The sequence below is a fragment of the Bufo gargarizans genome, chromosome 8, assembly GCF_014858855.1.
Source record: "Bufo gargarizans isolate SCDJY-AF-19 chromosome 8, ASM1485885v1, whole genome shotgun sequence".
NCBI classification, from domain to species: Eukaryota; Metazoa; Chordata; class Amphibia; order Anura; family Bufonidae; genus Bufo; species Bufo gargarizans.
In genome coordinates, this window is record NC_058087.1 from 48,241,817 (window position 1) to 48,265,790 (window position 23,974).

The window sequence follows — 23,974 nt, forward strand, 5'->3', positions numbered from 1 at the left end:
ACAATTCTAACATTTTTGGCTCTATACACCACCACAATGGATTTGAAATAAAACGAACAAGATGTGCTTTAACTGCAGACTGTCAGCTTTAATTTGAGGGCATTAACATCCAATTCAGGTGAACGATGTAGGAATTGCAGTAGAGGCCTGGCAGAGCATCACCAGGGATGAAACCCTGCGTCTGTTGATGTCTATGCGTTCCATAGTTCAGGCTGTAATTGACTGCAAAGGATTTGCAACCAAGTATTAAAAAGTGAAAGTTTGATTTATGATTATTATTATTCTGTCCCATTACTGGCAGCCATACATGCCCACGCCATGACACTACCACCACCATGCTTCACTGATGAGGTGGTATGCTTAGGATCATGAGCAGTTCCTTTCCTTCTCCATACTCTTCTCTTCCCATCACTAGTACAAGTTGATCTTGGTCTCATCTGTCCATAGGATGTTGCTCCAGAACTGTGAAGGCTTTTTTAGATGTCATTTGGCAAACTCTAATCTGGCCTTCCCGTTTTTGAGGCTCACCAATGGTTTACATCTTGTGGTGAACCCTCTGTATTCACTCTGGTGAAGTCTTCTCTTGATTGTTGACTTTGACACACATACACCTACCTCCTGGAGAGCGTTCTTGATCTGGCCAACTGTTGTGAAGGGTGTTTTCTTCACCAGGGAAAGAATTCTTCGGTCATCCACCACAGTTGTTTTCCGTGGTCTTCCGGGTCTTTTGGTGTTGCTGAGCTCACCCATGCGTTCCTTCTTTTTAAGAATGTTGTTTAGCCACCCCTAATGTTTTTGCTATCTCTATGATGGGTTTGTTTTGTTTTTTTTCACCCTAATGATGGCTTGCTTCACTGATAGTGACAGCTCTTTGGATCTCATCTTGAGAGTTAACAGCAACAGATTACAAATGCAAATTACACACTTAAAATTAACCGTCTGAACCTACGGTTCCTCTCGTACTGAGCAGGATTACTATTGCGACAACACGATCATCAGTAGGGTAAAACGAACCTGTCTCATGGCGTTCTAAACCCTGCTCACGTTCCCTATCTGATAATTGTAATTGGGATAATAAGGGAATAACACACACCTGGCCATGGAACAGCTGAGAAGCCAATTGTCCCATTACTTTTGGTCCCTTAACAAGTAGGAGGCACAGATGCAAACTGTAATTCCTACACCGTTCACCTGATTTGGATGTAAATACCTTCAAATTAAAGCTGACAGTCTGCAGTTAAAGCACATCATGTTCGTTTCATTTCAAATCCATTGAGGTGGTGTATAGAGCCAAAAATGTTAGAATTGTGTCGATGTCCCAATATTTATGGACCTGGCTGTAGATGATACTTACCCCGACACCCGCATAGCTCCTCCTACCCGCACAGTTGCCGCGGGTGACGCTGGGAAGGCTCGTCCTTGTGGCAGTCTGCTATTGGCTGCGCTCCCTGTTGCCAGATGCTTTGATCCGCACGACAGGGAGATAACCCCTTTAAGGACTCTAACTTTAGCCTTTCCAAAACACAAATGTTCTTTAGATAAGATCTTACATTCTCCTGGAAAAAGTTTTCATACACCTTAGAATTACTTGTTCGCTGAATAATTGCAAGGTGTTCCGGACGTAAAACAGCAAAGCAGCCTGAAACCATGTTTTCCCCACCATGAGGTTTCGGTGTTGATTTGCAAATTATGTTTAAAACTAATCAGGATGCTGTTCAAAAATAGAAAGCAATATTCCCCTCACGGATCCCCCGCCATTCCCATACTGACGCTGTCATACTGATGATGTCACAGTGACCTGTGCAGGCAATCACTGACTGCAGTGGTGACCTCCTACAGCTGGTAATTGGCTGCAACAGTCACATATGCAGAGTTCATACAGACCACTTAGTCCTAAACTGACATGTATATATCTTTAAAAAAAACACCAGAAGTGGAAAGTTCAAATATTCAGTTTTAATAATATTTTTTTTTTCTCAGAGCACAGCATACTGTGTTCAGTCGTGGCCAAAAGTTTTGAGAATGACACAAATATTAGTTTTCACAAAGTTTGCTGCTAAACTGCTTTTAGATCTTTGTTTCAGTTGTTTCTGTGATGTAGTGAAATATAATTACACGCACTTCATACGTTTCAAAGGCTTTTATCGACAATTACATGACATTTATGCAAAGAGTCAGTATTTGAAGTGTTGGCCCTTCTTTTTCAGGACCTCTGCAATACGACTGGGCATGCTCTCAATCAACTTCTGGGCCAATTTCTGACTGATAGCAACCCATTCTTTCATAATCACTTCTTGGAGTTTGTCAGAATTAGTGGGTTTTTGTTTGTCCACCTGCCTCTTGAGGATTGACCACAAGTTCTCAATGGGATTAAGATCTGGGGAGTTTCCAGGCCATGGACCCAAAATGTCAACGTTTTGGTCCCCGAGCCACTTAGTTATCACTTTTGCCTTATGGCACGGTGCTCCATCGTGCTGGAAAATGCATTGTTCTTCACCAAACTGCTGTTGGATTGTTGGAAGAAGTTGCTGTTGGAGGGTGTTTTGGTACCATTCTATATTCATGGCTGTGTTTTTGGGTGTTTTTGTGAGTGAGCCCACTCCCTTGGATGAGAAGCAACCCCACACATGAATGGTCTCAGGATGCTTTACTGTTGGCATGACACAGGACTGATGGTAGCGCTCACCTTTTCTTCTCCGGACAACCCTTTTTCCTGATGCCCCAAACAATCGGAAAGAGGCTTCATTGGAGAATATGACTTTGCCCCAGTCCTCAGAAGTCCATTCACCATATTTTCTGCAAAAGATCAATCTGTCTCTGATGTTTTTTTTGGAGAGAAGTGGCTTCTTTGCTGCCCTTCTTGACACCAGGCCATCTTCCAAAAGTCTTCGCCTCACTGTGCGTGCAGATGTGCTCACACCTGCCTGCTGCCATTCCTGAGCAAGCTCTGCACTGGTGGCACTCCGATCCCGCAGCTGAATCCTCTTTAGGAGACGATCCTGGCGCTTGCTGGACTTTCTTGGACGCCCTGAAACCTTCTCAACAAGAATTGAACCTCTTTCCTTGAAGTTCTTGATGATCCTATAAATTGTTGATTGAGGTGCAATCTTAGTAGCCACAATATCCTTGCCTGTGAAGCCTTTTTTTTGCAACGCAATGATGGCTGCACGCGTTTCTTTGCAGGTCACCATGGTTAACAGTGGAAGAACAATGATTTCAAGCATCACCCTCCTCTTAACAGGTCAAGTCTGCCATTTTAACCCAATCAGCCGGACATAATGATCTCCAGCCTTGTGCTCGTCAACATTCTCACCTGAGTTAACAAGACGATTACTGAAATGATCTCAGCAGGTCCTTTAATGAAAATAATGAAATGCAGTGGAAAGGTTTTTTGGGGATTAAGTTAATTTTCATGGCAAAGAAGGACTATGCAATTCATGTGATAACTCTTCATAACATTCTGGAGTATATGCAAATTGCTATTATAAAAACTTAAGCAGCAACTTTTCCAATTTCCAATATTTATGTAATTCTCAAACCTTTTGGCCACGACTGTATAAAACCACAACCTAAAAAACACACACAACCACCTTAAAGAAGACCTGTCAGCTCTGGAGCGTCTGTTTCTATGACTCTATGTTGTGCCATTTCTTTATTATTCCTGCTAGAAGTTTACAAAGAAATTGCCAGCAGTCAGCAGTAAAGGTACTGCTGGGTGTTACCAGTAGTGGATGTGTCTGACTCTGTCTCCAATCAGTGCTGCTGGTGTCAGACTGTGCAGGAACACGGCCCCAACTGGTAACACCCATCTGGACCTTTACTGCAAGTTGCTGAAAATGCATTCATAACTTCTAATAGAAATAACAGATCACTGGCACAACATAGAGTCATAAGAATAGATGCTGCAGAATTGTTATTAAATGGGGAATGCAAGTAGTCACTACAAGAGACATGTCAGGTTAGGGGACAGCGCAACATTGCAGAAAATAGTGATTATCAGGGAAAGTTGCATGAAAATTCAAATATGCAAAATGTGTCCTGTAGTCCTCATGCATGCGCAGTTGATCTTAGGTGGCTCCTCTGGCTGAGATCTGCGCTGTGATAAAGTCACTGCATTGCACTTGTTGGGAGGAGTGGAATGTCAGTATTAAAATGATTCTCCAGGTAACACAGATAAAAAGTTCTTCTTTATTCTTTTACTATATATGAGTGGAGCATCAGAGCATTTCCTTACTCCAATGCGTGCTGCATTGCAGGGTCTGTTTGTTTACTGCTGGTGACGTACCGGGCTTCACATCACTATGCTAGGCAGAGACTTCCACCTAGCAGTGAGCCCAGTGATGTCACCAGCACAGATTGGTGGTCTGTGGCGCTGCCCTAGGTTGTTCTGGAGGCGGGTACTATGCAAAGAACCCTTATATCTGGGTTCTGAACCCAGAGAACCCCTTTTTATTTTAGTCACACCACGGGGGCTTCTTCACTAATACAAGGGGGAGCACTACTGTGTGGAGGCATTATGGCAAAGCAATACTGTGCGGGGGACTGAGGGCATAAGTACTGTTTGGGGGGCACTAACTGAATAACTACTATGTGGGGGGCTAAGGGGGCATACTATAAACTGCTGACTCCTCCTTCTCTCCACTGCTGGTAAGTATTGTGTGGGTGATTTATCAAAACTGGTGTAAAGTAGAACTGGCTTAGTTGCCCATAGCAACCAATCAGATTCCACCTTTTATTTTTCAGTGCTCCTTTGGAAAATGAAAGGATCAATCTGATTGGTTGCTAAGGGCAACTTAACCAGTTTTCCTTGCCACCAGTTCTGATAAATCTCTCCCTATATTATCATATTTTTGACTGGAGGTGGGAGTTGTATGCTGAGTGTGGTCAGTCTAGACTAGCTGCCAGAAGGGGCGTTGTTGCTCACGAAGACCCAGTCGAAAATGTTCTATGGGGCCCAGCTTTTGCTAGTCAGGCGCCTGGGCAGGAGGATACATGACTGACATTGGCTATCTGGTAGATGTGTGGGTTACACTACAACGCTGGCTGACCAGCACCCCCCCCCCAAAGAGCATTTGGTGCCTACAATCTCCCTGCTGTAAGTCCTATACTAGCAGAGGGCACCCTACATGCCAGCCCTGCTGCACCACCAGTCACGTCTACACTTCCTCTGTACAGACACATGCTCATATTCAGGTGACGCGCCGCCAGCGTCTATGTACAGCACGTGTGGGGGGGCGTGCCTTTGCTCAACCAATTAGATCTTGGCGACTTACGTTATCACCAATGAGGATGCGGCTGGGCTGTAACCCGGAAGCCGCGTTGTAGACGAGAACGCGCACAGTGGGCGTGTCTAAGGACAGTTCTGAATGAGCTCCGCTGACGTAAACTACGCCCCGCCCCGCCCCTTGCAGTTACTAGGCAGATTCTCAGCTTCCATAACAGTCACGCCCCCTTTTTTTTTTTCTGTGCGCGTACCCGGACCGCTCCCAAGCGCGTTCCCGTCCGCCAGGCCGGTCCTATCCTATGGGGATGGGAGCGGAGGAAGAGAGAGGAGAGGCTTGAGCAGTCCAGGCTGGAGAGCTGGGAGTGAGATCACTCGCTGGTGGGAGATCCGCCCTGACAGAGGAGCCAGTGAGGGCGGAGGACAGGCCCTGGCCGGTGGACGCAGCAGGGTGCATGTACCGTGGAGGATAGCCGCTGTATGACACTGGCACTAGGATGGCGGAGAGAGGGGGATGTGCGCTCCTGGAGTCTCTGCCGGTGGAGATACGGGAGAGCCTGGCGGAGCTGGAGCTGGAGCTGTCTGAAGGTAGGGAGGCTGCAGGCGACGACGACTACAAGTCCATCATCCCACAGGCTTTTCTTTCTTTTTTTGTTGCTTTCATGGCATGCTGGGACTTGTAGTAGATGGAAGGTATATTTGATATAATGTATCATGCCGCTATGCCCAGTGTGCCAGTGATCATCATGGCGTAGGTTACAGCTGACATGTGTCATCATATGCCATTAGAGTGGCTGCAAGACCTGTCATCCTCTCTGTACCCACCGGGTGGTATCACAGTGGGCACTAAATAATGACGTGCTAGGATGTAACATAGTAACATAGTACATAAGGCCGAAAAAAGACATCTGTCCATCCAGTTCGACCTCTCATCCTGCAAGCTGATCCAGAGGAAGGCAAAAAAAAAAAAACCCTGTGAGGTAGAAGCCAATTTTCCCCACTTTAGGGGAATAAAAAAATTCCTTCCCGAATCCTATCAGACAATCAGAATAACACCCTGGATCAGCGACCCCTCTCTAGTAGCTATAGCCTGTAATATTATTACTCTCCAGAAATACATCCAGGCCCCTCTTGAATTCCTTTATTGTACTCACCATCACCACCTCCTCAGGCAGAGTTCAATAGTCTCACTGCTCTTACCGTAAAGAATGTGGCGCCCATTCATAAAGTGCCCATAGTTCTATATGGCAACAGTGCCCACACCCCTCACCTGTCTGACACCTGGCGCTCACATGTGACATCCAGTCCTGACACCTAAACTTTCGGTTTTCCTCGTGTGTGTGACATGTGGCTCCATGTGATTCAGTCGTCAGTGTTATAGGGGACGATTTCCTTGGTCGAAACATGGGAATTTCTCGGATATTAATATTAAAAATAACCTCATGTGAGTTCTGGTAAAGGAGCGACATAAATGGGTTTTAATGGTAAACATTTCTAATGTCTGTTCCTTTTCCCAGTGACTTCTTGTCGGGGGGGGGGGGGAAGACTTTTAGGTCTCATTCACACATCAATGATGACATCCGTGACCAGATGCTCAGTGGTTTATCTGTGAAGGATCCGGGTTTGGTCCGTGTGTCGTGCGTATTCCACGTACACTGTTAGGCTGCAAATTAGTTTGCAGAGCATCTGCTAGATATGAACCGTGAAAACCACGGCCCAAACGTAAATGAAATCCGATACTATATTGTGCGTGAGGGATCTGTATTCACAGACAAAACAGGGCATGCACCCGTGGTTGCACTGTGGACCCATGATCCGTGGAAAAGCACCGATGTGTGAATGTGTAAAGTCAGTGGATATGTGTACTGTCCTTGGAGACCATGGACCTTGGGACCATTCCCTGACCTGTGAGAGGCTTTAGATGGCGTTCAGTCTTGTGTCCTCTACACAGCCCTGTTCACATGTCAGTATTGGTCAGTGATTGTGTGTAGGGATGAACGAACTTGTCTTTTCAAGTCCGGCGTACAAGGTTCGGGTTATCTAAGAATTCCGTTATGGATTCCGCTACCACGGACCATAAGTTAGCGGAATCCATAATGGAATTCTTGGATAACCCGAACTTGAAATCACATGTTCGCTCAACCCTACTTGTGAGCCAAAACCAGAAGTGATATATATATTCAGGACCTAACCTGGGTAAGGTTATTTCACAAGTTTATTTACAAATGCCTAAACAGGTAATAGAACCTTTCTTGACCCAGGTGTAAATTAATACTTCACCTTTATTGTGATAAATATTAAAACCTAACACTAGATGTGTGCGTGATGCACTACTTGATTATTCACAGACAAGAACCAAAAAACACAGTCGCCACTCCACTGATGCATGTGTTTGTTAGTCAGTTAGAAGGGGCAAAGAGATGTGCACAATCTCTCACCCTTACGACTATAGGGGCAGAATCCTGCCGTACCTCGTCTGCGGTGTTGTCGCCAACTAAATGCGGTTGTCAAACAACCATGTGATGTAGTGGGGGCAAACCGCGGTTCCGTAAAAAACAGAAGCCGCCCGTGTGCCTTCCGCAATTTGCGGAACGGAACAGGCGCCCCATTTTAGACATGCCTATTCTTGTCCGCAAAACGGACAAGAATAGAACATGCTATATTTTTTGTGCGGGGCCTCCGAACGGAGCAACAGGCGCGGACAGCACACGGAGTGCTGTCTGCATCTTTTGCGGCCCCATTGAAGTGAATGGGTCCACACCCGAGCCGCAAAAACTGCGGCTCGGATGCGGACCCGAACAACGGTTGTGTGCATGAGGCCTTAAAGAAGCACTCCTAGGAAATGTTCACGGATAGGTTTTAAAAACTTCTAACCAGGTTATAAATTCCAACAATTTTTTAAAGGGATTTCATAAAATCATTACAAGCTCACGTCTGGCACGGCTTTAAAATGCTGCAGCGGCGAGAAGGATACACGAGGAACATAGGAAAGTAAGGAAGCGGAATAGAAGATTTCTGCGGACTACTATGCCTTTTAGGCCTCATGCACACAAGCGTACTTTGTTTCCATGTCCGTTCCATTTTTTTTATTCATTTCAATGGGTCCGCAAAAAATGCGGACAGCACATCGTGTGCTAACCGCATCTGTATGTCCGTTCTATAGCTCCGCAAAAAAAATAGAACATGGCTAAAACAGACAAGAATAGGACATTGTTACAATGGATCCGCAAGAAAAAACGCATGGCATACGGATTTGCAGACCGCAAAACACATATGGTCGTGTGCATGTAGCCTTATGCAACATTATCATATTTGTAATGGGTCCATATATCTTGCTGAAAGGCGCAATATGACGAATAGAGTATCTGTCAGTAGATGCCTTGGCAGTTGGGGGCTGCAGGCAGAGAGTGCGGTTTATCCCGTATATCGGGAGGGTGACCTCTCTGCAGTCTCTGTGGGCTTCTCTCTTTGAGGACAATTTGATGAAGGAGTTCCCGATCACTATCTGTTGAATGATCATTTTCTTGCACATGACGCTGTCATTCGTTAACTTTTCTTGTCGTGTTGTTTTTGTCAATTTAGCTTTTCCACCACTATGGTTTTTCTCTGTGAAGATTGCACTAGAAGATGGATGCTTGGCGGCCATTCACTTGAATGGGTCCGCAATCCAGAGGTGCTTCCTTCGCTTTTCTGTCTTTGCCTCCATACCCCAAAAAAGTAGTGCATGCACTACTTTTTTGTGGTATGGATCGTGGACCCCATTCAAGTGAATGGGTCCACATCTGCAGACGGCCGGAACATTGGTCGTGTGCATGAAGCCTTAAGGCTGGGTTCACACCTGAGCGTTTTACAGCGCGTTCCTACGCGCTGTAAAACGCTCAACAAGGAGAAACCAATGATTCCCTATGGGAATGGTTCACACTTGGGCGTTTTACAGCGCGTACGATCGCGCTGTAAAACGCCCGACGCTCCAAAAAGTACATGAGCGACTTTTGGGGCGTTTGTGGCCATAGGACACTGTAGTGAATCACACAAACGCGCGTCAAACGCGCGTTTACTATTACAAAAACGCGCATAAAAATGCGCGTCAAAAACGCGCGTAAAACGCGCGTTTGCGCAACGCTCAAGTGTGAACCCAGCCTCAAAGTACTCCAGAATGAAGCAGCAGATCACTAATCTGTATCCTTGCACTCAGCAGAGCTAACCCTACGAGCCGTTGTGGCGGGTTTATCAGTGAATTTCCTGTTGACGCAGTGCAACTAATATACAATATTTTTCTTTATTTTATTTTGAAAAACACTTAGGACTCGTGCACACAAACATTAGGTGTTTTGCAGGTAGCAAATTGCGAATCCGCAAAACACTGATACTAGCCGTGTGCATTTTGCAGATCGGAACAGCTGGCCCATAATAGAACGGTCCTATACGTGTCCGTAATGCGGACAATAATAAGACATGTTCTATTTTTGGCGGAATGGCCACGTGTACACAGAACGCACATGGAGTAATTTCCGTTTTTTGCAGTCCTGTTGAAGTGAATGGTTCCGCATACCAGTGCCAAAAAAAACTGAACAGACACGGAAAAAAATAATAATACGTTTGTGTGCATGAGTTTTTCATGGTTTATATTGTATATTTAATGTGGAATAAGTGTGGAAAGGGAAAGAGAACCATCTCACTAGCGCCACCTTCTGGAAATGGCTGACTTTTTAACAAGCCTTGGGACATGACAATGGAAGATGGCCAGGCCAGATATCCATCCGCAGACGGCTGTTTCGGGTACTTGGCCCTCATCAGTACGGAGTAGGACTCCGGCTGGCTGAGTGTGATCTCTTGGATGCAGCTCAGGGGGTACTGGCTCTTCTTAGATATCTTCCAGGTTCTCTTTCCCTGGATGATACCTCTTTGCATATTATTTTCCCATAGAGCATTGCCATTGTCTCCATACGCAGCGGATCTCTTTAAGGAGAGCCAGAACCTCGCCTGAGTGGAAGAAGTGTGTCACCGGGGACCTACATATTACAACTATTGTATGTGTGGTTTAGTTTGCATGACTTAAGGAAATGTGGAGTGCATTTTTTGGAGGGGTGGGGAATGTTTTGTAGGGAAATGAATGTTGGAAAGTGCGAAGGTCCTGTCTCTCGAGAAGGTGTATAGACTGTCCAGTACAGTTTTGCTAAAAAAAAAAAATTGTCTAAGGCATAACACGTGTATAAAATTTCAGAGCAAGCTTCTAAAATGTGTATACTTTAAAGGGTTTGTGCAATGATATTGAAGACAGATCAGTGGCGGTCCGACTAACAGCATCCCCCGCCAATCAGCTTTTAGAATTGGTAGCGGTTTGTGTGACTGCCGCTTCCTCTTCAAAATTAAATGTGCGCCGTCTCACCCGTTGAAGCAACGCAGTGTAATTACAATTGCATGTCCCATTCAAGTGAATTGGACGAGCAATTATAATTACATTGTGCCGCTGCTTCAAGGAGATGGCGCACGGATCATCTTGAAGCGGCACGAGCGCCGCTACCTCTTCTAACAGCTGATCGGCGGGGGGTGCCGGGTGTCGGACCCCCACCTATATGATATTCATGACCTATCCTGAGGATAGATTATAATTTTTTTTGCATTGTACAGCCCCTTTTAATATAAAAATGATATGACCTAGTTCTACTTTTCCAGTATATACTTGTTTTTACCTGCTGCCCCAGATTTTTTTTATGCTTAGGAAGAGGATGCGGTGCTGAAGGCCTCTGCTAACAGCTGATCGGCGGGGGTCCCGGGTGATCAGATCTGATACTGATGACCTATCCTGAGGATGTTATAAATATATTTTCCTGGCTAATCCCTTTAAGGCCGAATGCACACGGCCGTGGAACACAGACGTGAGCGGTCCGTGGTTTCCCGGCCTGGCATCCTGACAGCAGGATGGCACAACGTCATTGGTTGCTATGACGCCGTGCGCTTCATGCCGCCGCTGCACTACAGTAATACTCGTATGAGCTATACCAGTGTATTACTGTAGTGCAGCGGCGACATGAAGCGCACGGCGTCATAGAAACCAATGATGCCGTGCGCTCCTGCTGTCAGCAGGATGCCAGGCTGGGATACCACGGACCGCTCACGGCCATGTGCATTCGGCCTAAAGGCATCGTCTTGTCTCAACTGAAAATAAAGGGAAATTTTAGACAGTTTCTTAAATTTCCCCAAATAGGTTTTTATCTATACAGTAAAAAAGTCGGAAAATGTCTGCTCAGATGCGGATGAATTATGTCGTAGTCATACTGTCATACCGGGCTGCATGAAGTAATGGTCTCATTCTATGGAAATCTGGTGCTCTGACCAGACCACATTCTCCTGCTGGAGGTGAATGCCAGAGCTCGTATGTGGTGACGCCACGTATGCTAAAGCTTGTGTTCTTCGTGGTATGTGGGCCTCCTTTCATTTCTACGGGAATCTTGTAGTGAAAGTTAATCTATCAACTGCGATACAATGCAGGAAGCCTGAGCCGCCTACCACGGGGTGGAAGATATAGAAGAAGGCAGCGCTCTGCTTGGGGAGGACTACGTAGCAGTCTTGCAGAAAGTACCGTAGTTAAAATGAAATAAATGAAAATTCTGCACTTTTGCCTTAGTTCCGCAGAGTTTTTTGATGCTGTTTTTCCCACTCTTTTCGTGCCAAAAAAACACCTCTAAAAAAGCCTCCCATTCATTTCAATGGGAAGCAACATGCCCGGAATCTGCACTGATTCTCCTGCACCAGCGCAGAAAATCAGTCGTGTGAACATACCCTTAGGCCCCTTTCACACGAGCGAGTATTCCGCGCGGGTGCGATGCGTGAGTTGAACGCATTGCACCCGCACTGAATCCTGACCCATTCATTACTATGGGGCTGTTCATATGAGCGGTGATTTTCACGCATCACTTATGCGTTGCGTGAAAATCGCAGCATGCTCCTCTTTGTGCGTTGCGGTGCGATAATCCACGCAACGCAGGCCCCATAGAAGTGAATGGGGTTGCGTGAAAATCGCAAGCATCCGCAAGCAAGTGCGGATGCTGTGCGATTTTCACGCATGGTTGCTGAGAGGACAGTCTATTCACTGTATTATTTTCCCTTATAACATGGTTATAAGGGAAAATAATAGCATTCTGACTACAGAATGCAGAGTATAATAGTGCTGGAAGGGTTAAAAAAAATAAAAAAGTTAACTCACCTTCTCCTCTTGTTCGCGTAGTTCCCGGTCTGTTCTTTGCTAGCTGTGGGCTCGGGCTAAAGGACCTGTGGTGACGTCAGATCACATGCTCCATCACCACGGTGATGGACCATGTGATTGGAGCATGTGATCTGACGTCAACTTTTTTATTTTTTTAACCCTTCCAGCACTATTATACTATGCATTCTGTAGTCAGAATGCTATTATTTTCCCTTATAACCATGTTATAAGGGAAAATAATACAATCTTCAGAACATCAATCCCAAGCCCGAACTTCTGTGAAGAAGTTCGGGTTTGGGTACCAAACATGCGCGATTTTTCTCACGCGAGTGCAAAACGCATGACAATGTTTTGCACTCGCGCGGAAAAATCGCGCATTTTCCCGCAACGCACCCGCCTCTTATCCGGGAAAAAAACATGACGCCCGTGTAAAAGAGGCCTTCAGGGTACTTTCACACTTGCGTTTTTCTTTTCCGGCATTGAGTTCCGTCCTAGGGGCTTTATACCGGAAAATAACTGATCAGTTTTATCCCCATGCATTCTGAATGGAGAGCAATCCGTTCAGGATGTCTTCAGTTCAGTCTTTTTGACTGTGCAGGACGGCAATAATAACGCAGCATGCTACGGTTTTATCTCCAGCCCAAAAAAATGAAGACTTGCCTGAATGCCGGACCCGGCATTTTTATTTCCCATAGGAATGTATTGGTGCCAGATCCGGCATACAAAATGCCGGAATGCTGGATCCGTCCGCGCAGACTGAAAAACATGTGAAAAACATAAATGCCGGATCCGTTTTTCCGGATGACACCGAAAAGACGGATCCAGCATTTCAATGCATTTGTAAGACAGATCAGGATCCTGATCAGTCTTACAAATGCCATCAGTTGGCATACGTTTTGACGGATCCGGCAGGCAGTTCCGGCGACAGAACTGCTTGCCGGATCATTCTGCCGCAAGTGTGAAAGTAGCCTTACTTAGGGAATGATTACACAATGGATTTTCAAAACACGCTGAAAAAATCTGCGCGGAATCCACACGTTGTATTTTTTATTTTTATTTTTATTTTTTTTAACCGCTTCAATACAAATACAAAGCTGCATTTTCAGCTCAAGGTTTTAGGCACGGATCTGTGTTTAAAAACGCACGAAAAATGCAAAAAAAAACATGGGTTTACATAGAGCCGTTTTTGATGCTTCCCATTTGTTTCAGTGGGACATTCAACACGGATTCTCCCCCAAAATAGGCCACGCTACTTCCCAATGAAATGAACAGGAGGCTGTTTTTGAGGCATTTTTTAAGCTGATTTTGAGGTAGAAATGCTCCAAAATCAGCGCCAAAAAACAGTGTCAACGTTTTTTCTCTCCTTTGGCCAGATTCAGACTACCATATTAAACATCGCCCGTGTTGCTGCCGCAACACTTGGACAGTTTTATGAAATGCAGTACAGTCCATATGTCCACGTAGGACATGCCTCTGGTGACTGCCTACGACTGTTGTCTCCAGCTTCATGTTCTGCAGCACATGAACGTATTCGGCTCCGTGTAGGCGCTGTATGTCCCAGACTGAACACTGCTGTTCTGAGGTGAACTCACAGCAACGTCCTAATACCTCATGATGCTGTGAATTCCCATTGCACCGTCGGTCCACTGAACTGTAGTCGCCGCATTATGCAAGTCCAGTTCAGGAGACCTGCGGTGAGACTGGAATGCACAGCATCCTAAAGCATTTTGAGGCTTGTAAGTTCACTTCCTAGGAGAAGCGTTCAGTCCGGGAAATACGGTTCCCATGCGGAGCATGTTTCCCAGACTGAATACGCTCATGTGAGAGTAGCCTAAGGGTATGTCCACATGTGGCGTAAACATGGCGGATTTGCCATACGTGTTGCACTGTTCCAGAATTTTGAGAAATCTCATCCACGTGCTACAGGAAAATCGGGCAGTATAAATGGACTCATGTTGCACGTTACAACTGGTCAGTAGTATGCTGTAAGCTTTTTCTGAAGCTGCCAACCTATGCAATGCAAGGGATAAAAGCCGGCACGAAAACCAGCAGGTTTCCTCTCAATGTTTGAATCCAGAGCCAGAATTCTGGTGGGCTGGTTTTAGTAAATCTGCCCCACTGTGTTGTCCCTAGGTCTACCTCCAGTGGGTTCATCATATGCTTAACCCATGTAAAGTTCATTGCCCCGTCTGCTGTACAGGCCAGTGGTTTCAGACCATCACTGAACAAAAATGAAGCTCTTTGTTGCCGCCGTCCTTCACACAATAAGATCAGGAAGGAAATCATTACATCGCCCACTCCAATAACGGATAATAGGGGATATTTATGAAAAGGGGTAGCGTAGTCCATGGCAGTCAATTAGCATGTGTAATTTTTCTTACACCGCTTAAACAATGGAGGCAAACATCTGGTGACGTGACACTGATTTATATATTTATTTCCTCCTGCAGAAGTCATAAATGTTTCCCATTGTGTGCATGGGCGGCTGACGAGCAGTGTGGGTTCATGGGTCTCTAAATCCTCCCTCCCCTAACTTTCTCATGTTTAAGAACATTTGTCAGAGTAATTGTTAGTGACTTTACTGAGAGCGGTGATGTCAGTGGTGGAGCCCAGGAGGCTCCTAGTCGACCTCCAGTGCAGACCAGAGAAACATGGACCTTCAGAGGACGGTGTCCCAACGAAAGGTAATGGCTGGGGGAAATGTCTAGAGGTTGTTGAGGGCCACTTCTGTCCACAGGTTGGATGTCAGGACTCTTATTACAGACAGTGTGCCGTATGTTTGGTGTTTTTGAAGTAGGATCTTGGTCTTCTTTTTTTGGTTTCATAATGACACTTCCTTGGCGTTTGACGTGGGAAATGGAAAATTGATGATTTGGTGTAATATGTAATGTCCACACTCTGCTTCAAAGCTCATCATACAGTCAGTCTGTGTCCTTTGAGAGCAAAAGAATTGGGCATGTTGAAATCCAACATGTCAAACCCTTCTTCTTCCTGACATCTGCTGTAAATAAAGCAAGACATCACCATACAGTTACAGTTAGACAGTGGACGTATATGCTTGAAAAACCTTCCAACCTGGCTTTGCATCATTATGCCCATAATGACCAAACATCGGACAAAATTGGTTTGCTTTTTGGAATACTTTTGTCTAGAATATGTTGCAGTCCCGAAGTTTTAAAGAGTTTTTTAAGGTAAAGATATCACATTGACGAGGGTTGGCTGTTTGGCTTTTTCAGGGAGCCGCTTCAGTCACTGGAGCTCTGGTGAGCGCTGCTGACTCCTGGCAGCTTTCCGAGCACAGCGCCATACATTGTATAGTGGCTATTAGGGGTGCACCGAAATGAAAATTCTGGTCCGAAACCGAAACCGAAAATTCAGGATACCCCTTGACCGAAACCGAAACTGCCTTTTTGCCCAAATACTTTTAAAAGACCCCCCACCCCATAACAGTGCCATCCACAGACCCCCCCACCTCATAACAGTGCCATCCACAGACCCCCCCACCTCATAACAGTGCCATCCACAGACCCCCCCCCACCTCATAACAGTGCCATCCACAGACCCCCCCCCACCTCATAACAGTGCCATCCACTGACCCCCACCCACCTCATAACAGTGCCATCCACAGACCCCCACCCACCTCATAACAGTGCCATCCACAGACCCCCACCCACCTCATAACAGTGCCATCCACAGACCCCCACCCACCTCATAACAGTGCCATCCACAGACCCCCACCCACCTCATAACAGTGCCATCCACAGACCCCCACCCACCCCATAACAGTGCCATCCACAGACCCCCCCACCTCATAACAGTGCCATCCACAGCCCCCATTGTACAATTAATAGATTAATAGAAAATAGCGGGGAGGGACTGGGAGGAGGAGCTGGGGGCCGGTGCGTTCACTGTGCTCCGGCCCCCAGCTCCAGTAGTTATAAAATGTTGTACAATTAATAAGCATTCTATTCATTTGGCCCCCCTCTGCAGTATTACATTCAATACAGCCACATCATACTCACAGGGCTGTCATCTTAATGCTGGCCGGCCGGGCAGAGGAGCGGCAGCGTCACGACTGACGTCATGTGCCCGGCCTACTTTCTGAATGAAGGAGGCGGCGCAGGCATGTGACGTCAGTCGTGACGCTGCCGCTCGTCTGCCCGGCCGGCCAGCACAGCCCTGTGAGTAGGATGTGGCTGTATTGAATGTAATACTGCAGAGGGGGCCTCATGAATAGAATGCTTATTAATTGTACAACATTTTATAACTACTGGAGCTGGGGGCCGGAGCACAGTGAACGCACCGGCCCCCAGCTCCTCCTCCCAGTCCCTCCCCGCTATTTCCGGCCGATATGTAAAAATATCGGCAGAAACAGATTAGGTGCATTCTCGGCCGATATTTTCGGCCGCCGAAATTTCGGTGCACCCCTAGTAGCTATGCTTGGTATTGCAACCCAGCCCCATTGACTTGAGTGGAGCAGAGTTGCAACTCATGTGATGACCTACAAAGAAGTAGCAGCGCCCACGGAGTGCCCGGCCTCCTCTAACAGCAGATTGTCGGGCGTTCTGGGATCTGGGCCCTGCCAATCTAATATTGATGACCTACCCAGAGGATAGGTCATCAATAGTAATTCCCGGATAACCCCTTTAAAGTCGCCTCTCCTGACATGTTTGGTTTAGTAACTACTTTCATTCTCCTTGTAATAACAATTCTGGAGCGTCTGTTCTTATGACTCTGATGCCATTCCTTTATTATTTCTGCTAGAAGTTATGAATAAATTTGCTCTGGCAGTTTTCAAAACAGGTCCAATTCTTTATTTATTATTATTTATTTATTTATTTATTTTTGGGGGGGAGGGGGGTGTCCCTGCACAGTCTGACACTGGCAGTACTGATTGGATAACACATAAGTGTTTGACCTCTTAGCAATTTAGAGATAAGGGTTATTACAAAGCACAAAGTGAAAGTACCAGTCACACAGTTCGAAAAACAGTTAAAGGGGTTATCTAATTTCAAGAAAACGCCCCCCACATGTGCCGGGCCAACCCACGATGCTAGGGAGGCTCGTCCCCGCCTGCCATCGGCTGCCCCCCCAACACCGGATGTTTTCATCCGTGTACCGGGAGAAGCAGCAGCGGTGGTGCAGGGACCAGGAGCGGTGCGGGGAGTGGGGTAGGTATATTACCTCCGAAAGTGTACGTAGCCTTTAAGCAGGAGCATTTCAAACTGTGGCACAAAATGGTATGACAACCATTACCGCAGTAGTGAGTGCAGCATATCTCCCATGTGATTTTGGAAACCATGGTTCCTTGGTAAGTAAGGAATAGAGAAGGACAGTGGCGTACATAGAGAAGTAAGGGATCAAACCAGGCCCCCTCCCTGTCGGACAGACGGGTTACCGCCTAAACCCCTTTCAATAACCCTTGGGACTTTTTTTCCACTGCTTTAATTGCTAAAAATTGTTCCTTTAGAGCAGGGATCAGCAACCTCCAGCACTCCAGATGTTCTGAAACTCCATCTCCCAGAATGCTCCATTCACTGCTGGAGTGCCGAAGGTTGCTGATCTCTGCTTTAGAGGGTGGAGTCCTGACCGAGTTTTTACCTCCATTAGAAGAGTGGATGATCCCAACTAAGACCGGGCCCCCTCTTGTCCTGGGCCCCATAGCAGTCGCATGGTTCGCCACTATGGTAGTTACGCCCCTGGGGAGCGACACTGATAAGTCTTCCACTTACTGTTCACTGTATATCCTTATTACACGCGATGTATAAGACGGTACATCCCTTATAGCAGAGGAAAGGCTGACCGCGAGCAGCGTGTGACGCTGTGTAATATGTGCCGACTCGCACTCTTTTATTTGCTGCTGTCAGGTGAATGACCCACTTCATTAACTGTAATTTAGGTTTTTATTTCCCAGCCTGTATTTAAGCACCCACGCCGCTCTGCTGGCACCTGCGCCGACACGCTGAGCCGTGGATCAGACCTAATTTGTGCCTGAATGCATCTACTACCCTCTATTCAGGAAACTGCTTTTATTCTCAGGTATCGACTTAAAGGGAATGTGTCATTGACTCCTGTCCTGTGTTGTTTTGTCTGCTTTACTACAAAGTGCATTGTGTACACTGTGGCGTTCCTGTGTGCCAGTGCTACCCGGAGAGAAAACCGAAAGTGTGTTACGGAGTTGGTGCATGGCCAGTTCTTTAAAGGGAACCTGTCACCATTCCTGACATGTTTGTTTTAGTGAATACGGTAATTGCATACACCATCAAATAAATCTGGATCCTTTTATTCTTTGGACTCTGCATTACGTAATTCCTCTTATTCCTCCTAGAAATGTATAAATAAATTGAGAAGTGGGTGTTAGGGTACTTTCACATTAGCGGCAGGGGACTCTGGCAGTCTGTTCCGGCGGGTGAACAGCCTGTCGGATCCGTCCTGCCGCTAGTTCAGGTGTGCCCCCGGACTGCCGCTCCGTCCCCATTGACTGTAATGGGGGCAGGGGGCGGAATTCCGGCGTCAGCAGCGCTTGCCGAGAGGCAGCTGGACTAAAAGTATGCAGTACTTTTATGGTTCAATCATATTTATTGAAGCAAAAATGACAATGAGTTACAAAGTCACATAACAAGTGAGGAAAAGGGCAATATAGCCTGTGCCCAATTATAAAGGAAACATGACTATCATAAGTATGCAAATAAGTGTGACGAATCTGAACAAATAAGACCAAGACAAGGGCTGGAAAACAGGGGGTAGGGAGATACAGAAGGGGGGGGGGGGGGGGAGAGGGTATGTGAAGAAAAGAAACCTGAACTTCACCAGATACAACAACCAGTATCTAGCCAAGTGTGAAATCAAGGAGAGCCTCTGAATTGCAGCCAAGGGTCCCATGTTTGCGAGTATGAACGCGTCTAGTATGCAGTACTTTTAGTCCGGCCGCCTCTCGGCGTGCGCTGCCATGCTGATGGGCGGAGTTCGGCGTGCGCTGCCATGCTGATGCCGGAACTCCGCCCCCATTAGAGTCAATGGGGAGTGGACGGAGCGGCAGTCCAGGGGCACACGTGAACTAGCAGTAGGACGGATCCGACAGGCTGTTCACCCACCAGAACAGCCTGCCAGACTCCCCTGCTGCTAGTGTGACACTAGCTTTAGGCCTCGTGCACACGACCGTATGTATTTTGTGTTCCGCAAAAAACGGATCCGCAAAAAATACAGATGACGTCTGTGTGCATTTTGTTTTTTGCGGAACTGAACAGCTGGCCCCTGATAGAACAGTACTATCCTTGTCCATTATGCGGACAATAATAGGACATGATCTATATTTGAACGGAAATACGGAAACTGAAGGCATACGGAGTACCTTTTTTTTTTTTTTTTTCCGGACCCATTGAAATGAATGGTTCCGTATATACGGAATGCAAAAAACAGAACGTAAACGGGGAAAAAAAACGTTTGTGTGCATGAGGCCTTATGATGCTATGTAACCCTAGGGGCTCATGCACACAAACGTATTTTCTTTCCGCTTCCGTTCCGTTTTTTTGGGCGGACCGTATGCGGAACCATTGACTTAAATGGGCCCACAAAAACAATGGAAGGTACTCCGTGTGCATTCCGTTTCCGCAAAAAAGTAGTGCATGTTCTATTATTGTCTGCAAATCACAGTCCGTGGCCCCATTCAAGTCAATGGGCCTGCAAAAAATACATAACACATCCGTATGTCATCCGTATTTTGCGGATCCATACTGTAGAAATACTATGCCCAGCCCTTATTGCTCATTTATTTGGTGATTTATTAAGTTACTGTTTGCTTTTCCGATCCGCAAAAAACGGATCACATACGGATATGTTTTGTGGAATAATGGAATGGAAGAGGACTTAAATCAGAGAAAAAAAAAACCTCAGATATGGAACAACAGATCCGTGAAAAACGGACCGCAAAACAACGGTTGTGTGCATGAGCCCTTACAGTTCTGGAATGTATTGGATAACATGGACAACGTTATGTCAGTGTTTTCCAGTGCATTCCAGACCTCCAAGGGTTACATAGCATCATAAATTAATATAATGCTATACGTTCCCAGCAGTTGTGGATGTTCAGGACGGGAGCGTGACACTCACTCGTCTGAAAGGGGCCTTACTGTTCCCTTTCTGTCAAAAGGGTATGTTCCTGCGCAGCCTGATGCTGGCAGCATTGATTGGACAGGATCAGTGTAGGGACCCATCCCCAACACCCAATTGTCAATGTATTTATAAATTAAGTGGAGAAATTAGGGGTACAACACAAAAGAGAGTGCTAAAGAAGATGCTCAAGAATTGGTAGGATTGAGAAATAGGAGTATTTCTTAAAAATGGGGAGCTGACCGAAACTCTTTATTAGAAATGTCCGGCAAGGAAACCTCAATCACCTGACCGGTCTCCTCCTTAAAGGCGTTGTCTGGGTTCAGAGCTGAACCCGGGCATACCTCCATTTTCACCCCGGCAGCCCCCCTGACTTTTGAGCATCAGAGCAGTTCATGCTACGATGCTCTCCTTTGCCCTGGGCTAAATCGCGTAGGGCAAAGGCAATTTTCTGAAGATCCGGTGATGTACCGGGGCTCTCCGTGGGGCTGCCAGGAAGCCCAGTAATGTCACCGTCGCTGATGGGCGGGATTTAGCGCTGCCCTAGACAGTATAAGGGCTAGGGCAGCGCTAAAGCTCGCCCATCAGAGCCGGTGACGTCACCGAACACCCTGCCAGGCGGAAGTTTCCGCCCGGCAGTGTGTTATGTTCAACAAAAGAGCCCGTGCCCTGCATGATTTAGCGCAGGGCAAAGGAGAGCATCGGAGCATGAGATGCTGATGCTCCGATGCTAGCCTCAGGGGGCCCGCCTGGGTGAAAATAAGGGTATGTCCGGGTTCAGCTCTGAACCCGGACAACCCCTTTAATTGGGTTATCCCATAATTAATGTAAAAAATGTAAATCGGAAACCATATAGTACAGGACGATTTTTCTAACAAAGCTACACCCAGCCCTGTACCACACATGGATCAAGAGATCTCCCCATTCATTGCCGCAAATCCTATGCTATATTTTCTTCTGGCCGACCGCTCAAGGGCATGCCCTATTCTAGGAGGTGTGTCCTTTCTATGGTAACTCTCTTCTTGTAACTGTCAGTTTGTAACAGTAAATATTAGATATCGACCGATACCGATAATCTGTGAACTTTCAGGCCGATAATTTATACAGATATTCTGTGAATTTTTATTTAAAAAAATAATAATAATCCTACACAAATCTGCTGAAAAAGAATGTTAACGTGTAGGTTTTTTTTTGTAAATCTTTATTTTTCATTTATACTTAATAAAAAAAAAACTATTATATATATATTTTTTTTTTTTTACTAACTTTTAGCCCCCTTAGGGACTAGAACCCTTGTCCTATTCACCCTAATAGAGCTCTATCAGGGTAAATAGTACTTCACACTCTCCCTGCTGCCCTGTGCATAGTGCACACAGCAGCAGGAAGCTGACTATGGCAGCCAGGGCTTCAGTAGCGTCCTGGCTGCCATGGTAACCGATCGGAGCCACAGGCTTACACTGCTGGGGGTCCGATGAGAACTGCCACTGAGGAGGAGAGGGGATCCTGTGGCCACTGCCACCAATGATTAATACTGGGGGGGGGGGGGGGGCTAACTGCGCCACCAATGAAGATAACTCTCTCACTAATTCATATACAGGAGGCGGGAGCTGGCTGCGGAATCACATAGCCGGCTCCCGACCTCTATGAGCGGTAGCTGCGATCCGCGGCAGTTAACCCCTCGTGTGGCACCTGAGCGGGTAACTACCGCAGATCGCAGCTTCTTGTCATAGAGGTCGGGAGCCGGCTATGTGATTCTGCAGCCAGCTCCCGCCTCCTGTATATGAATTATTGAGAGAGTTATCCTCATTGGTGGTGCAGTGGCCAAAGCCCCTCCCCTCCATTTGTCCTTCCTCCTCTCATTGGTGGCAGAGGCACGGGGGGGAGACACTGCTTCCTTCTCCCCTGTGCTGCTGAGGGAACATGGAGAGCGCTGTCAGCAGCGTGATCGGTGTTCCCGATTCGTTATCGGAATATCGGCAAAATAGATGCCGATAACTTTCAAAATCCTGAATATCGGCTGATAATATCGGTAAAACCGATAATCAGTCGATCCCTAGTAAATATGGCTGGTGACTGTTGGAACTGAACATGTTCAGCCACCTCAATATTGTTACAGAGGTGGGCAGAGAACTAAGGAAAGGAACAAACAGCAGGTGGCGCTGTACCGATACATTTTATGAAATAAATCAGAGGCTATACTAGATATTTCATTACATGCAATTGCAAACGTATTCGGTTCCAGGTGCTAGTTTGAAAAATTTAGAATATATATATTTTTTTTTCATAGGAAAAACCTATTTTCAGGTTTGTGTTGAGAAAGAAAATGAAAATTCAAAAAACTTTCTTTCCTAATGCCATCTTACTCCTCCTATTAAATTTTGTGATCAATGCAAACTTTTTTGACAGACCTCCTCTTTCTTCTGAATGAGTAATTATGATGGAAAACACTAGCTGAAGTTCCCTTTGAAATTAACCTAATCGGAGACTTCTGCTCTCCATCCTCCATTCTTTACGCTGCATTGTGCAAGCTCGCCAGGAAATCCAGTCTATTATAGCACATATGTGTAGATTATATCTATATTACAGGCAACTAAACAACCACTAAGTAATGGAGAGTGATCCAGTAATTGCAATGCATTTTCTTGGGAAAACAGAACTCCATAAAGTGGGACCTAGCAGTCCTGGATAACAAGTCCTCACAGCCGTTGTGTACAGGAGACTGTCATTCTTCATCGAGAACCCATGCTTTTCTGTATTGTACGGACAATATTCGAAAATCACATCATACTCCTAATTAAAAGGGGTTTTCCGAGATTTTCCAACTGATGACCTATCCTGAGTGGGGGTCTGACACCTGGGACCCCCGCCGATCAGCTGTTTGAGAAGGCGCCGCAGCTTTCTCCCAGCCTGCCAAGCACAGCGCCGTGCAATGTATAGTGGCTGTGCTTGGTATCACAGCTCAGCCCCATTCACTTCCATGGGGTTTAGCTGCGCCTGGGCCACGTGACTGATAAATGTGTCGTCACATGGCCTAGGAAAAGCAGCGAGAAGGCCGCAGCTCTACTGCGAGCACAGCTGACTGGTGGGGGTCCCGGGTGTCGGACCCAGACCTATCCAGGAGACAGGTCATCCTTATTAGCATCTCCCTTTAAAGTAGTAGATATCACCGCGCAACGTGTTCATAAATTCATTCTGGATCGCCAGTGAAACGGTTAAAACGGGAGGCTGGAACGTACGGGTGACGAGTCCTGTTTTGCTCTTCCACATTGGAGAATGTACTGGATATTGCTCTCTGTCCGGCTTATTGTTATTACAGGAAGCGAAGAAGGAAAAGGGCCCAGATGTTAAAGTGTTCATTGTGAGCAGTCCCAGTGACCTCGCTCTGCCCTGCCGATTCCTTTCTGTGTGTGTCAGACCCCTCGTATCCCTCTTATGTC

The 23,974-nt window shown here is 46.3% G+C and overlaps 1 protein-coding gene across 4 annotated transcripts in view; it reads left to right on the forward strand.

Moving 5' to 3' along the window:
• The first annotated feature begins 5,481 nt into the window (after nucleotides 1-5,481).
• DIP2A (disco interacting protein 2 homolog A) overlaps nucleotides 5,482-23,974 on the forward strand; it is a 105,132-nt gene continuing 86,639 nt past the window's right edge. For all 4 annotated transcript variants that reach the window (XM_044304914.1, XM_044304915.1, XM_044304916.1 and 1 more), the window contains exon 1: nucleotides 5,482-5,809. In XM_044304914.1, the coding sequence (XP_044160849.1) occupies nucleotides 5,719-5,809 (91 nt within the window). In that variant the 5' untranslated portion in view covers nucleotides 5,482-5,718. The remainder of the gene's footprint in view (nucleotides 5,810-23,974) is intronic.